Source organism: Phyllostomus hastatus, unplaced genomic scaffold (assembly GCF_019186645.2).
Source record: "Phyllostomus hastatus isolate PE091 unplaced genomic scaffold, TTU_PhHast_1.1 phas_contig_495, whole genome shotgun sequence".
In the NCBI taxonomy this organism is placed as follows: Eukaryota; Metazoa; Chordata; class Mammalia; order Chiroptera; family Phyllostomidae; genus Phyllostomus; species Phyllostomus hastatus.
Genome location: NW_025333895.1, coordinates 5,622,606 through 5,638,634, shown reverse-complemented (window position 1 = coordinate 5,638,634; position 16,029 = coordinate 5,622,606). Strand labels below are relative to the sequence as shown.

General features: G+C 49.1%; 1 protein-coding gene across 18 annotated transcripts in view; it reads left to right on the top strand.

Moving 5' to 3' along the window:
- Positions 1-16,029, top strand: part of FNBP1 (formin binding protein 1) — a 112,649-nt gene that overhangs the window by 70,728 nt on the left and 25,892 nt on the right. For all 18 annotated transcript variants that reach the window (XM_045846432.1, XM_045846448.1, XM_045846447.1 and 15 more), the window contains exons 7-8: positions 13,654-13,782; positions 14,647-14,793. In XM_045846432.1, the coding sequence (XP_045702388.1) occupies positions 13,654-13,782; positions 14,647-14,793 (276 nt within the window). The remainder of the gene's footprint in view (positions 1-13,653; positions 13,783-14,646; positions 14,794-16,029) is intronic.

Genomic DNA, 16,029 nt, shown 5'->3' with positions numbered 1-16,029 from the left:
CAAATGCATGCATTAAACTGAGTTCACCCATGTCAGGCCGTGAATAATTCCCTTTCTCTAACGCGCCCCGGCCTTGTGACTCGGCGCTCTTACATAACTTCTGGACGCAAAATAGGATATTGTTCCACGGCGACTGCCGTCCCTGGTCGCCAGTAGCTGCAGAAATTGCCAGTGAGTTCAAGTTATGCTCTTGAAAGTCGAGTGTCCATTTCTTCTTTTCTCTCAAGTCTCCTTGCCTTCAAGTTCACGATCCTTTCGGGGCTGGGGTCTCCGTTTTCTGGGGGCCTGTGACCCGGCTCCTTTATTCTAATTCACGGCGACTCGGAGTGTTGGCTCAGCAGAAAGGGCTCTGCACAGTTGGAGAGCTTTCCTTATTTGGCTTATCATGAGTTTTGTTATATAACCCGATTTGAGGAAATGTTTTCAAAGCAAAATGAAATTAAAATCCTGGCCACGAGCACTTAGAACAGGGCATCCGTTTCTTAGTGCATTTGTATTCCGCGGTTGTGTGATAGGGTGGCTGCTAAAAATATTTGGCTTTGAACGTGATCGTGAATTCTACATCGACGCCCCCTGGGTGAACTGGAACGTGAGGTCCCGAGTCAGGCAGGAATGGAGGTCGACTTCTAAGAAGGGAGCGAGGAGACTTCGTGTTTGTGATTACCATCGCATATGCACATGCTGTTTTTTGTATCATGTGTTCAACCCAAGAGACTATTTTGAAAAGAGAAATAAAGGGGATAGTAAAGAATCTGTGCGATTTGAAGCAAGTGTAAAGGAGTTGACTTGGCGTGATTAGCAGTCTGGTACTTGTCTTGCTCAGACCGAGGAGGAGACTTGGGAGTCTCGGAGTTTGCTCCGGTGGAGTCGGAGCTGCGGGCCCGTGGAGCGCGGGCAGGGCAGAGCAGGGCAGGGCAGGGCAGGGCCCTGCTCTGAAGCCAGCTGAGGAGAGCAGGGTGACTGCACTTTTTACCATTTGGGGAAACAGGCTCCAGGAGGATGCCGGCTGGGGCTATTGTACGTATAAGGAGTTGGACTGCGGACTGTTCTCTCTGCAGTAACGAGGGAGCTGACAGCTTCCTTGAACATGTCCGTAGCTTTCGTGCTCTCCCCACATTTGCTTCATGTAAAATGTCTGGAGGAATGGCTCACTGTAACAATGCAGAAAACAATTTTTTTTCATTTGAAGAGGAAGTGGTTAGTTTGAACACAGGAAATACATTTTGCAATGGCAGCTTAATCTTTTGGTGTTAAGTACTTTTTATTCGCAGGAGAAAAGTCCAGAATTAAAAGGACTGCCCAAAATGCATGCTGTTTGCCGTGACTGTTCCTTTAATAAGTGGACTCCTGCTCGAGTCGGGGTTCTGGGTGCGGCACTCGCGTGGCTGTCTCGTTCACCTGTGTCCGTAAGCAGGCCCGTCCGCGGGGACTGTGTTCTGTTTCCTTTCCTCTCTGTGGGCCTGCACCAAATGCACATCCTGAGCGGTTGCTAGTGTTTCAGTCCTCGGGGTTTGTCCTGAGTGGTAATAGATGCGTTTTCTCCCTTTGACACTTCACGTGGGAAATACAGTTGAATGGAAATTTCCTCCAATCACCTGGTGCGGAATAAATATATTTATATTTGCAAATGGAGACGACTTCAGTCCATGACACAAATGAATATTTATAAGGTGAGGCTTTTTAAAAAAGGCCATGACATTCATATCAGTTTTACCATTGCAAATGAAATTTGTGACAGGAATGTGGGCACATAGAATTATTTACTGTGGTCAAAGGTCTCACAGAAAAGTACTCTTAAAGTTGTATTCATGGAGATCACATGGAGGGTTATCGGTGGGGGGGCGAGAATGAGGGGGAGAGGCACAGGAAATAAGAAGCATAATTGGTAGGCATGAAATAGACAGAGGGAGGGTAAGAATGGTATGGGAAATGGAGAAGCCAAAGAACTTATATGTACGACCCATGGACATGATCTAAGGGGTCGGGGGGGGATGCTGGAGGGTGGGGTGGTACAGGGTGGAGGGGAATAAAGGGGAGAAAAAAATCGGGACAACTATAATAGCCTAATCAATAAAATATACTTTTAAACAAGCACTCAGCTCCTAGTTTCAGTTCATTCTCTTGCAGTTAGTTACTACTGTCTTTATTGTTAGCCTTGATTTTTCACTTGTTTTCGAAGTAAGGGGTTTTCAACACTAAAATTGGAGTTTGGTTACATAAGCCTCTCAAAAGAAACAGGAACATCAAAATGTCAAAATCTCAGCTTATCGTGCATATTGAGGGTGGAGGTGCTACCAAAAGTGAATTTATATAAAGACTAAATGCTTTCCAGAGCCTCTTCAGTGAAATATTTCCAGTGTGCATTTCACTTGCATTAAAATATTGACATGAGAATCTATCTTAGCTTTGCTTTAACATGTAATCATTACAAAACCTCTAAGTTAATGTGCAAAACACCAATAGAGCAAAGTAAGATGGCAGGTCATTCTTATACTCTAGATATGAAAATAAAAATGGAGATTAGCCCTGACTGGTATAGCTCAGTGGATTGAGCACAGACCTATGAACCAAAGGGTCGCTGGTTCGATTCCCCATCAGGGCACATGCCTGGGTTGCAGACCAGGTCCCCAGTAGGGGGGACACATGAGAGGAAACCACACATGGAAGTTTCTCTTTCTTTCTCCATCCCTTCCCTTCTTCTCTCTATATATGAATAAATAAAATCTTTAAGACATTGATTAAATAAAATACAGTATGAATACAGATATTCATATGACATGAATATAGGGGATACGAATGGGAACTAAAAACGAATTAAATTACGTGATATTTACTTGTGTTTCTGTGTGTGTGTGGCTTTGAACCCTTGGCACTTAACTCTGCGCCCTCACCGTTCTGAAGGTTTTCATATGGCAACACGTTTAATAACGTCTTAATTCTTCCTGATAGCGGAGGGTCTAGCTTGGCCAAGAGCTTGTTCTTCATCTTGATCCTACGTAGGAGTGGGTTCAGGTCTTGTTTCTACCGCTCACTAATGGTGTGGCCCGAGGCTATTTATTTAACCTGAACCTGTTTTCTGTTCTATACGATGAGGATAATATTGCACACTGCGAGGGCTGAGGGCTGACCATGAGGCTTTGGCGCACGTGGTATGTGCAAAGTAGTGGCCTACTTTTGGACTCACTTACTTGGTTGAGACTGTTACTGTCACCTGAGTTCTACCTGTTTGTGACCTTCCCCCTGGATTTCTTCTGGTTCTTCCCTCAGTCCTTTCCCCTCCAACCCACTGGGCAACAACTGAGTGTCTTTTGAACACTGTAGGCATCTAAGCATGCTACAAGAATCTTTACCGAACACAGAGCGCGCAGCATTAATGGGATTGAACAGATGCCTTCCCTGAGGACCCTGGTCGGCAAATGACAGTGAGACGGAGACAAGGAACACTTGGGTCATTGGAGAAGAGATTGTCCTGCGGGACATGCCAAATGCATGGGGAAGGTAATCAGAGCAGCAGCGGTGGTTAAAAAATGACCGGGGCCCTTCACTCGGCCCACGAGCAGCCAACCCTGAGAGCCCGGAAGGTGTTTGAGGATGCCGCCTCTGACGGAGTTCTGTGCGGGGCGCGGTTGGTGGGGCCAGGCCCCAAGGAGGGACGGGGAGCGGAGTGTGAAGGATGGGTGTACGTAGAAAGGAAGGAGCAGGGAGCGAGCATCTGAGCTGGCGAGAACTTTATCCGGGGCGCAAGGGAGACACGGCCTGCGGATGCCCGCCTGCCCGACCGAGCAGGGGACTGGGCAGGACCCAGGTGGAGAGGCCAAGGGAGCATGGGGCGTGCTGTTAAAAGCAAAATGGCGCCCTGGCTGGCGTAGCTCAGTGGATTGAGCGCGGGCTGCGAACCAAAGCATTGCAGGTTTGATTCCCAGTCAGGGTACATGCCTGGGTTGCAGGCCATGACCCCCAGCAACCGCACATTGATGTTTCTCTCTCTCTCCCTCCCTTCCCTCTCTAAAAATAAATAAATAAAATCTTAAAAAAAAAAAAAGCAAAATGGCAGAATGAATGTGACCCTGATGAGAAGCTATTGAACCACTGGAAAAGTGTCTTATATTTTCTAAAAGGGTTTCAACCCTCTGCATAATTCTTGTACCCCCTTCTAGATAAAAAGGGGAAGGCTCTAAAATGCTAAGTTACCATGAGCCGGAAGTGGCCCTGTTGATGTGATACAGCCAAGACGAAAGCACATCTCCCGGTCATGCCTCAAGTTCAGTGTTCTCGCCAGTGTACCACGTGACCTTCCTCCTGGACTGTATCTGATGCGCTCTGTCTTGTGAGCCACTGCGCTCGCCTCCAGAACTGGGCAGGTGATAGTGGGTCCGAGTAAGATGATAGGTAGTGACTGACATGAGGCCTCAGTATCAGGGAACCCAGTAAAGAGAGGTGCGACTGTACCAGAGGAGGAACTACAGGAACCGTGGACAGGGGGCAGCCATTGTTCCACCATCTGTCCGCACAGCTGTAGCCGTGTACAGGCCACGTGTTGTTACTTCTTACGTAGTATTTCTTTCTGGGTCAGATTTCCTCCTTCCTGGATGATAGGTTGGTTTTATTTTTTTTTCCCATGAGGACTTATGAGGATTAAGTTTTCCTTTATTTGTCCGAAGTATCTTTATTTTGTCCTCACTCTAACATGATAGTTTAGCTAGGTATAGAATTCCAAGCTGACAATTATTTTCCCTAAACATTTTGCAAATGTCATTGCATTATCTTTTATCATTGATTTTTCCTATTTGGAAGTTGTCTATCTACTTAATTACATTCTTTTGTGGATATTTGACTTTCCTCCCCAGTTCTTAAGACCTTGGCTTTGCCTTTGGTGTTCTGTGGTATCACGATGGTGTCTCGGAGTACAGACTTTTTATTTCTTATTCACTCTGCTTTGAGGTTCCCTGGAGGGTTTCTCCCTTTTGTAATGCAGGGCAACCCTCCGGTGTGAACTCTCCAAGTATCGTCTGTTTCTCATTCTCTCAAACTGTTGGTCCTGGGGCTCATCGGGTGTGTGTGGAACTTCTCATTCTACCCCTCATGATTCTTATTTTCTTGTGATTTCTATTGATTCTTTTATTTCTTTGACCATTTTAAGTGTTTTTATTTTATACATTTTCTTTCAAATTGTTCTCTTATCTCAAATTCTTACGGTGATCATTTCCTATCGTGTCAGCTCTCGTGCTGGTTTTATCTCCTTGTGCATTTATGATTATTATTGTCTTTTTTGAGCATATCTTCAACAGGGATTTTTTTCTCTCTCTCTGAGAATCATGCAAAAGCAGGATTTTGTGGGAGAATCCCCCCAGCAAATTTTCATATTTGTTTCTGCCAAACAGTCTGGAACTAATTTTCATGTTAAGTACTTGGGTTTGGGATTCTTGTACCATCTGTATAATACACACAAGTTTAAGGTTTTGTTTCTGAGGTACATCCTTCCCCCACTCCACCTCATAGCGTGAGACCGAAACCAGCTTCCTGGCCGTCTTGTCTGGTCATTAGGGACGTTTTCCTAGGTGCCACCGGCTTAACGGAAAGCAGAGAAAGTGAACCCTGAGGCTGAACTAGAGGAAGGGTCTGTGGTCCTACATCTTAAGTTCATTGATGGCACATAGTGAATAACAGGTTAGATTTTTAGGATTCATCATTACTGCTGAAACATCTGTCGTGACGTGGGTAATCAGGGGGAGCAGCTGCCAACCTACCCCTGGACACTTCACATTTCTTCAGAACCGGAAGTAGGGTATTTCATTGCTCCCCCTTCGGGTATGTACGGTGAATATCTTTTTTACCTTTCGGGGGAACACATCTTTTCTAGAACTATCCTTACAGAGTGCTTTCAGCATTTTTGTTTTTCACGGTCACTCCACAGCAGGAGAGAATGGTGACTATATAGGCACCAACTTTCTAGAACCTAGGCTGTTATCTTCAGCTGCACCTACACGGAACCCCGGGACTGTCATACTGTGTGGTGAGACTGTTTACGAAGGGGAGAAGGGGAAGAGAAAGCGATCGCTTCAGACCTACTGTGACCGAAAGCCCCAGCCTCTTGCCCATGACGATGCATCAGAAACCAGGGGAGAGGAAGAGTCCCCGGGAGCCCTGAGCTCCTACCAAATCGGTTCTCGCTGGCCCGGGCTTGGGCCAGTGTCAGAGTGAACAATACCATCGGCCTTGGCTTCTCTCTGGGAGCAGGAATTGTCCCCCAACTTGAGTAAACTGATATTTCAAATTCTGCTCTTCAAATGGAGCAACCAGGGCGTAGGGAAACAGAGGGCCTTTTCTTAGCGCTGTTTAGCAAGTGAATGGCCGAGCGGGATTGAGATGCCGGTCTCATTTGCCGGCCTCCCCTGTCCTCTCCCCCTCCAGCGGCCGGCCGCGCCGGAGGAAGCAGCCACCCGGCCCGGCTGGGAGCTGCGAGACTGTTTTTAAAGCGTCAGGAAATTGCTGGGATGTTTCAAGCATATTTCTTTGGTTAACTTATTTTGAAGTCTCTCTCTGTTTTGTATTTCAGCTGCCCTTCTAAATTATCAAAGACAGACTCATTGTTTTGGCAAGTTCCCGGCCTGGAAGGCTCCAACAAAAACTCCCCGCACTCTGTCTGAATAGGAATTCTTAAATGCATTCTTAGTCTTGAACTTGGAAATGTATTCTCAGTGTCACCGTTTGCTGGGAAACTTGAACAATGCCGCTTATCACACAGCAGCACGGCTGTAGACACAGAGTGTTTTCATCTCTCCCGTGGGCCTCGAGGAGGCCACGCCTCCTCAAGCTTCCTCTGCTTCTGCGGCTCAGCGTTCAACCTTTGTCTCTCTCTCACTCATTTTCTTGGCAAAATACGATACTCCTTCATCGCTGTTACAGAAGTGATCATGAGTAATGTTTGATTTTTATTTTTACAAGAATGGGATTAGGCTATAAATACCATTTTGGAAGCCTTCAAAATTTTTAAAATTAGATACAGTTTTCACCTTCCCTTATCTTTAAATATTCTTTCTGATTTTTTTTTTTATATACTACACATTAGTCCATTTAGGGTATAACATACATATTTTTTTTAAGATTTTATTTATTTTCAGAGAGAGGGCAAGGGAGGGAGGAAGAGAGGGAGAGAAAGATCAGTGTGCGGTTGTCTCTCGCACGCCCCCTACCAGGGACCTGGCCCGCAACCCAGGCGTGTGACCTGACTGGGAACCGAACCAGGGACCTTCCGGTTCACAGGCCAGTGCTCAATCCACTGAGCCATGCCAGCCAGGAAAGGGTATAACATGTTCAATCACATTACGGTGCATTTGTTTCAAAGTATTAGCTATTATGTTTTGATGGATCTCTGTTATGAACATTTTAAATGTTTCATTAGGATAAATTCCCAGAGGTAGAACTGCTTGGTCAAAGACTAGTTTCACTCCTAATCATTGACAAATCCTAGAAAATCCAGTACACCAGTTAGAGTGCTCAGGCCTTCTCAGTAGGTTGCTGTTTTGTCTGACCTCAACAACACCTAGAGAAGGCCATGATGTTCAGCAGCCCCTGCCTCCTTGCGCTGCGGAAGTGCGTGTGCTCATTAGCCCGGCGTGCGCAGGAGGTAAGGGGTCCGCTGGTCAGGGCTGCTCGGTGACTCAGACTCACCAAGCTTGCCAGCTGTCCGTTGGGGGTCATTGTAATGTCATTTAGTGGTGTCTTTGCAGCTGAACTTCTAGAACTTTACAGTGACTTGCCCCAGACGGCTCTGCCTCCCCTGGATGTTTTCTCAGAATCCCCGCCCCCACCAGCCAAACACCCACAGATTAAGAACTCCAGGTCGTGACTGTTAATAGTGATTATCAGAGGGTAGACGAGGCAGGGGCTTCTTAACAATTCCGGCCCTGGCTGGCGTGGCTCCGAGGACTGAGTGCCAGCCTGTGAACCGAAAGGTTACCTGTTCGGTTCCCAGTCAGGGCACATGCCAGGCTCTGGCATGGTCAGGTTGCAGGCCAGGTCCCCAGTTGGGAGCGTGTCAAGGCAGCTGACCTCTCTTCCCCTCTCTCTAAAAATAAATAAATCTTAAAAATAAAAAAAATAGACCATGCAGTTCTGTAATTCTGAATTGTTACAGCAAGCAAACTCTTGTCATTGGGTGAGAAAAGAACTAAGGGGAGGGGCAGGTAGCCCAGGTAATTAAATTCATATGTGTCATTTTATCCACGATGTCAAGTCAGCGGCTCAGGTAGCTTGAAGGGAGGTGGGTCAGGAGCCAAGTGCCAGGTTCCGGCTGCCCTGGGGCCGGCCGCACCCCCTCCCGGCTGGGCTCCTGCCCCCCGCGGTCAGGCCATCTGCCCTCTGAGCGGAGCTGCCGCACGTCGCCGGCTACAGGGTAACAATTACAGATAGCCTAGCTGCCGTGCAGAACGGGAAATTTGGAATAAAATTTCATTATCTCCTCCCTTGCCCTCCAGCCTCAAATACAATTGGTCTCTGCTGATAAGGACGGAATAAAATATTGAACGCGCAGCTGCTTGGGAGAAAGAGCATTCACTGTTACTTGAGCTACCGGGGCCGACTGTAAAATATGCCTCATTGGCTGTTCCCCAATTTTTGGGGATCAAAAATGGGGTTTCTACTTCATGTTATTACACACAGAGGAAAAAAGTGACTTCCCCAAAACTGCAATGAAAGGTTTCTCCCTCAAGGGACAGCAGTGAGTCATGTTCTGAGACATCGAAAGTCATGATCAAAAAATTAGTGAAGCTCCTTGTTTATCTAGAGTAAATGCATACATATCTGCTCTTCTGGTTAACAGGTCAAAAGCCATAAGCGGGCCTGATGGGAAAAAAAAAAACAAAAAACAGGAGGGTCTACCTTGGTGGGCAGACCTGCCATGTTCCCTCTGCACCCGTGAGCGGGTCCTTAGCACCCCCTCTGTTGTCTGTGTGTGACCCCTGAGACCCAGCCAGCGGCGCTGGTGCCTCCTTAGTGTTTGAAACAGTGCAGAAACGTCGTGCTGAACTGAACAGGAAGTCGCTACACACAGTGTCTGTGCTCATAATCCAAATGGATGACAGTATTTTTTGTCTCTCAGCCATTAGGATTCAGAAGCACTGGGCTGCAGTTCCGTTTCTGATATATAGTATTCTTGACTTAGAAACTGCAAGTCTGGCCGTTTCCAGCCAGGGGTACTCGCCTGGGTCTCGGGGCAGGTCCCTGATTGGGGGCGCGTGGGAGGATTGGGGACGCGTGGGAGGCGGCCAATCGATGTCTCTCTCACACACGGATGTTTCTCTCCCTCTCTTTCTCCCTCCCTTCCCCTCTCTCTAAAAAAATAAATAAAACATTAAAAAAATAGAAGAGTCACCCAAGTGGTGACGAAAGAAGGCTTGACTTTGGGTGGTGAACATGCAAATGATGGACTATAGAATTATACACCTGAATCCTATATACTTTTATTAACCAGTGTCACCCCAGGAAATGCAATGAAAATTTAACCAAAGAAGAGGAAGAATTACCCAGCAGTGAACTCATGTGTAAAGAGAAGCACATCCTTAGGCCTATGTGGATTTAGGCGGGGAGGTTCCCAAGGGCCTGTCACAGAAACTCCCAAGTTTAAATCTAGTGCTTCTGACTGACGATGAAAGTGGCGTGGGTTGCATTCGAAGATGTCCATGACTTGCAGTCTTAGGCCGTTGTGGTCATTCTGGGCTTTTTTAGATTATGTCTAAATTCCATGACTCTGACTCATTTAAAAAAAAAAAAATCTTCTGAACGTCTCTGCTCTACAGTGGTGTTGCTATAAGACACAGCATTAGAGTGGAAAATTCAATTATAAGAAAAAGCTGAAGGTCTGGCTTAGAATGGAACTACTGTACCTCTTTAAGAGAGCTGCTATCTTCAATAGTTGCTATTTTTAGCCCGACTTCAAAAGAGGTGAGAAAAGTGAAGCTTTTCATCTTTCCCGTGGTGTTCGCCTGAAGAGGTGCACTTTCTAAAATACCTAGTTACCCTCTGGTTACTCCAGGCACATTTCTGAAAATACTATTGAAGATATTTTTTAAAATATCCGTTATAGTAAGTAACTGATGAAGCTGGCTCCTTCCATGCCTATAAAGTAAACACAACAGCTTACTAAACAAAAATAGATTTTTCCATATTAAAGCTTGGTCGGAACAATGGCGCATTCCTGGGCCCAGGACTCCTAAGCGAGTATTAATTCAAAGCAGATGGGGGCGGGGGCTGCGGATCAGACAGCGGGCGCTGTCCTCCCGCGGCGGCCCGGCTGCAGGGTGCCGCGAACGCGCCTCTAGGTGCCTCCCCCTCCTTTCCGGGAGAGGGAAACCGTGGGGATACAGCGACGCGTGCCGTCTGCGCCTGCGCTTTTGCGCTCCAGACAACCTCCCCGAGAGACCACGCCCCTCTGGCGGAAGCGCTAGACCTCCTCGCTCGAGCGTGCGTGCATCCGGTGTGTTTTCCCCTGCTCGGCTACCCCTGCAAGCTGGGCTTCACGCGCGTCACTGCTCGTGTCAGTGGCTCCCCCCCGTTGCTTCTCGTGGTCCCTCGTGATGTGCTCGAGTTTCTGCAAACAGTGTGGAAAGGACATCAGGAAACGATTACGAGCTTACAAAAGGAATCAGATGGCCCAAGCGGAGGTCTCGTTGCAGACCGGGGGTGGGGGGCGGGGGCAGGATCACGGCCATTGTCATCCAAACCGAGCTGGGGCACCCCCACGGGGCCAGTCTCGTCGGTGAAGCATCCCTTGGCTGTGTGATGGATTCGTGGGCAGGAAGCACTGTCGGCTCCTGTGGTCTCCGCGTGCATACACGTGTAAACACATACATACGTGTACACGTTATAATGGCGTTCTGTCCTCTGGTTCAGAACTGAACCATTTTAAAAATTCGCCAGGGCAGAATCATTCCCCTAAAACTAATACAGGGGCTCGCCGTCTCATTTCGTGTTAATTCTTGCTTATGGAAAAGGTGGACAACCCCACCCCCTGCCCTGGACTTTTGTGCTTTTCTGAGGAACGTTTGTGAATGAAACCGAGAAGTTTTTAGACATTTGAGGTCTAAACACTGGGAATTTCCCTGTTTTTTTCCCCCCCATATTCATAACAGTGACAAATGACAAAAGTCCAGGTACTTGGAAGAGTTCAGAGGGATTCGTGCCGGTCACTGCAGAGGAGCAGACGGGGTGCACGCAGGTCCGGGGCGGGGCATGTACACAGAGGGGGGCACGGCCCTCAGGGCGGCAGGGCCCCCAGTGTCTGCCGGCCTGGGTGATGCATTTATGGGGGGACCCCGTAGCAGCAGAAGCTGAACAAAGCATATGGTCTAGAAGGGAGCTCACGAGCCGCTGACCAGGAGGAAGAGTGCGGCAGCCGAGGTCACCGAGGGGAGCTGAGAGGTGGACCCTGTGGCTTTGAGGTACCTGGGGGCCTTAAGAAACTAAACCACCCCCAGTAATGAGGAAATTCATTTGGAAATACTGATATGGTTACCTTGATTTGGGAAGCGTTTACGTGTGAATGCAGAAGAGAACCAAGTCAGGTTCTTTTAAGTGACCACCTTGGGCTTTTGCCAGGATGCGTATGAGTCAGTGAGTCGGGGAAGTGAAAACCAGGTCAAGCCTGCAGGTCCCAGAGGCAGGAAACCGGTGAAAAACGCCGAGATGCCGAAAACCAGCAGGCGATGTTATCAGCGATCAGATAAAAAGGGGGGTGAGCTACCCCAGGGTGTCTTGTTTTTAGGGTTTACATTTGAACGTGCTTGTTTTTCCTTTTTTTTTTTTTAACTATTGGGTTCGGTAAAACAGAACAAAAGCCAAACAAACAGAAAGTTGCCTTGGTTATGTTGGAACGAGGCCCTTTTCCTGTTGTGCGTTTGGCTCTGTGTGGCAGGTTTGCCCAGGCGCCCGCAGGCCAGCTCGCGCCTGCACCTGGCGGCGGCGGGTCAGCCCCCCGCGGACCTCAGATGGTCTCAGGGATTCGTGAGCTTCTGTGCATCCGAGGAGCCTCCGACGTGCTGCGTGGACGCAAGCTGGTATGACCAGCCGCACGATCTCTGGTGTCTGTGGACGGCTTCAGAGCTTACGGGCGTTCTTGTTGGAGCTTTAAAATCGATTCCGCACCTGTCAACGAGTGCCCCTCTCTTGTGGGCACGTGATAAACCAGAGCAGGACTCAGAAGAGAGAAACCCACGTGTGAACTTTGTAATCGATCATTTAGGAGAAAAGCCACGCGGTGAAACACAAAATAGCACGTGTGCGCACACACACACACACACACACACACACACCTAAAAAGCACAAAGAGGGTGCCATGCTTCCTGCTTCTTTCAAGTAGATACTAAAAATACACATCGTGGAGGGGTTTAGGAAGGTCCATTTTGATCAGTGGTTCCTATGCCATTTTAGTTCGTGGACCCCATTGAGAATTGAATTTTAAAAAGTATGGATTTGCTCATCTCCTCCTCAAAAAAACAGAATATATATGTGTATATATAAGTATGTGTGTGTGTGGAGGTTCTTTTTTTTTTTAAAGATTTTATTTATTTATGTTTAGAAAGAGGTGAAAGGAGGGAGAAAGAGAGGAACATCAATGTGTGGTTGCCTTTCATGCACCCCCTCCTGGGGACCCGGCCCACAACCCAGGCATGTGCCCTGACTGGGAATCGAACCAGCAACCCTTTGGTTCACAGGCCAGCACTCAATCCACTGAGCCACACCAGCCAGGGTGATAGGTGGAGGATCTCACAGGGGCCATGCGAACACAGAAGTCTGTGACTCTGGCCCAAGTGCAGGTGACGAAGAACGGTGACTCACGTCGCTGTCTAACTAGAAAGGAATGCCAAGCTAAGACAGCAAAGGTCTAGCTTTGTGACAAATGACGATGCACATCCTTACCTAAAGTAAATTCAAATTCTAAACCATTTTATTTAAAAATAGCACTCGCTATGCTATTAATAGCCAAGATATGGAAGGAACCCAAATACCCATCCGTAGACAAGTGGATAAAGAAGATGCGGTACATATATGCAGTGGAATATTACTCAGCCATGAAAAAGAATGAAAGCTTACCATTTGCAACAGCATGCATGGACCCAGAGGGTATTATGCTCAGTGAAATAAGTTGGACCAAGAAAGAAAAACACCATATGATTTCACTTAAATGTGGAGTCTAAAGAGCAAAATAAATGAACAAACAGAATAGAAACGGACTCACAGATGGAACAGACAGATGGTTGCCAGAGGGCAGGGGGTTTGGGGTCTGGTTGAAAAAGGTGAAGTGGTTGAGAAGTACCAATTAGTAGCTACAAAACAGTCATGGGGATGTGGAGTCCCACACAGGGAGTGTAGTCGATGACATTGTAGCACCTGCGTGTGGTGCCAGGTGGGCATGGAGTAGCGGGCGAGGAGGAGCACCTGGTAAAGTACATGATTATCTGACCCTTACACCGCACCCCTGACACTGACCCAAAACCATGTTGCATGCAAACTGTAATAAAAAATAAAACTTCAAAAGAGCTCCCGCTGACTGCAACACACTTGAGGGAAACTGGAGACCAGCCCCTCCCGTTTGCAGCTCGAGGCTTTTCTCTGGCCTCTGTAAACACGGGGGTATTCTCAATGTTTTGTCCTCAGGCACGACAACAAGCTCAGCTACGTCACCAAATGGCCGAGGACAGCAAGGCGGACTACTCCTCGATTCTCCAGAAATTCAACCACGAGCAGCGCGAGTATTACTACACTCACATCCCCACCATATTCCAGGTGAGTGGCTCACATCGTCCGACGGGCCGTTCTGAGAGGCACGACGTGGCTTTGGGACCCTGGTCGCTGCACTCACGTTCCCCATGTCCGTATGAGTCTAAACTCCCTGTAACTCAGTCACGTTGTAAAGCATTCACGTCCAGAAGCATCGACTAGCAGTAAAGGGAAATACACTATTAATCTCAAGACTAATCAATAGCCTTTGCAAACTCCCTGGAGCTGTCCCTGCAGTCCTAGAACTGTGATTCTTAGATCGATACTCTCTTTGCTAAAGCGACTATTCTTTAAAAAAAAAAAAAAAAAAGCCAATTTAACTGTAGGAATCAAAGCATCATCCATCGTTGGCAGGACTTACTTAAACAGGTGGCCATTCTTTGAATTGTTTCTCTTTTGGCTCCTCTGTGTTTTCAAACATAGTTTGAGAAGAGGCACCTACCTGTCCTCCCACTCTGAGAATCTTTTACAACTTCAGTTCCGGCTGTAGAAAAAATAATCAGTATTCGCCTCGGCGTCTGCACGCGCAGGGAACAAGGGTCTCCACCGTGTCTCGGGGAGGTGTGCCAGTCGCCGCCCAGCCTGGGGCGGGCGGAGACAGTGAACCAAACACGGTGCCTTTGGAAAAGGGCGAGAGAGTGAGTCCCAGGTGAAGGGAACGCTGGGCACCTGATACCAGACGGTGCTGACCATGCACGTGCTGGAGCTGGGGGTTCTCGCTGGAGCTGGGGGTTCTCGCTGAAACTGGAGTGGAATTGCCTTAAGCATACATTCGGGCAGCCTAACGATTAATTCACAAAACGCGTGTACAGTTAAATGCTGGGTCACCACGGTGGCCACATTCATCGTACTTGAACTTGAATGTTGCAGCAAATACAGGAGATGGAGGAGAGGAGGATAGTGCGGCTCGGGGAGTCCATGAAGACCTACGCGGAGGTGGACCGGCAGGTGACCCCGATCATCGGCAAGTGCCTGGACGGCATCGTGAAGGCCGCCGAGGCCATCGACCAGAAAAACGTACGTGCTGCGAGCGTGGCTCGTCCCCGACGACGGGCTGTGGTCCCGGATGCCCCCTCCCCCTCCCCCGGTGACCCCCTTCCTCCATCTCCTCCTGGGAGGCCGTGGCCCTCGGCGGTCAGGAGTCATTTCCCACAGTGGCCACTTCCCCTCCGTCTGAGTTTTGCCGCGTCAGGAGCCCCGTCCCACTTCTCATCGCCGTTGACGGGTCATGTCCACGCATCTCTGCGGCTGCAGCCGGGTCAGAGGCTCTCGGCGGCTCCGGCTGCCTGGCTGAGCAGAGGAGGTCGTCTCAGGGAGGCCCTCTCGGGTCGCTCCCTCTAGAATCGCCATCGCCGCCAGGAAATCACTGTGGCGGGGGGTGGGGGGTCTCTCCAGGGGAGGCCGGGGTGCGTGAGCCGAGCCCTGGGAAGTGCCGCCTCCCTGTGCGCTCTGGCTTTCCGCTCTGCCGACGTCAGGTGCTGGTTAAAATCTGAAACGGGCCTGATGTCCATGTCTTACATTAGAAGCTCGGAAATGTGTTTTCCCTTGAGATCGTACAATTGCTCAAGATTGCGTCAGAATGGAGGTTTCCCTTTCCTCGGTTTGGTCCGGGAACTGTGAGCCGCCTGGATGTGCAGACCACTGCCCTCGCCCCCACCCCCGCCCCCACCCCCCATCTGGGAGCCTCGTTTTCCGTGTGGTCGGTGACCATTCTTTCCACCTGTCATCTGTGTGTTGCTAAATCCAAGCGTCTGTTCTGAGTCTTCATTCAAGTTCTTAGTCAAGTTCGTCGTGGCCTGTCCACAGCCTGGGCCCCTGCTCACCTGCTGCCCCTTCGCTTGATTCCTCGGAGCCCACGCGGTGGCGGCTTTCATCCTCCATCGCTGGCCTTGTCTCCTCTGCTGGTCTGTCTTCTTGTCGTTTAACTTTGGGGTCCTCCGGGGCTCGGACCTCAGCTCTTTCTGTCCCTCACACCCCCGCCTCTGCGGGGTCTGTGGCCTCCTGGAGCGGTGCGTCCTGTCTCTGCGCTGACTCTACGGTTCGCCCCGGCCACCTCCCCCGCATTCCGGGTTCATCTTCACACCTGCCAAGGGGCCCGTCCGCTTGGATGTCTGACAGGTGCCGCGAACTTGGCACTTCCCAAACCGAACTGCTGACCTTTCCCGCCAGACCGGTTCCTCCCACGGCCTTCACTGTCCGGAGACTGGCATGTCCGTCCTTCTGGGACCCGGGGGTCAGACTTGATCTTCCCCT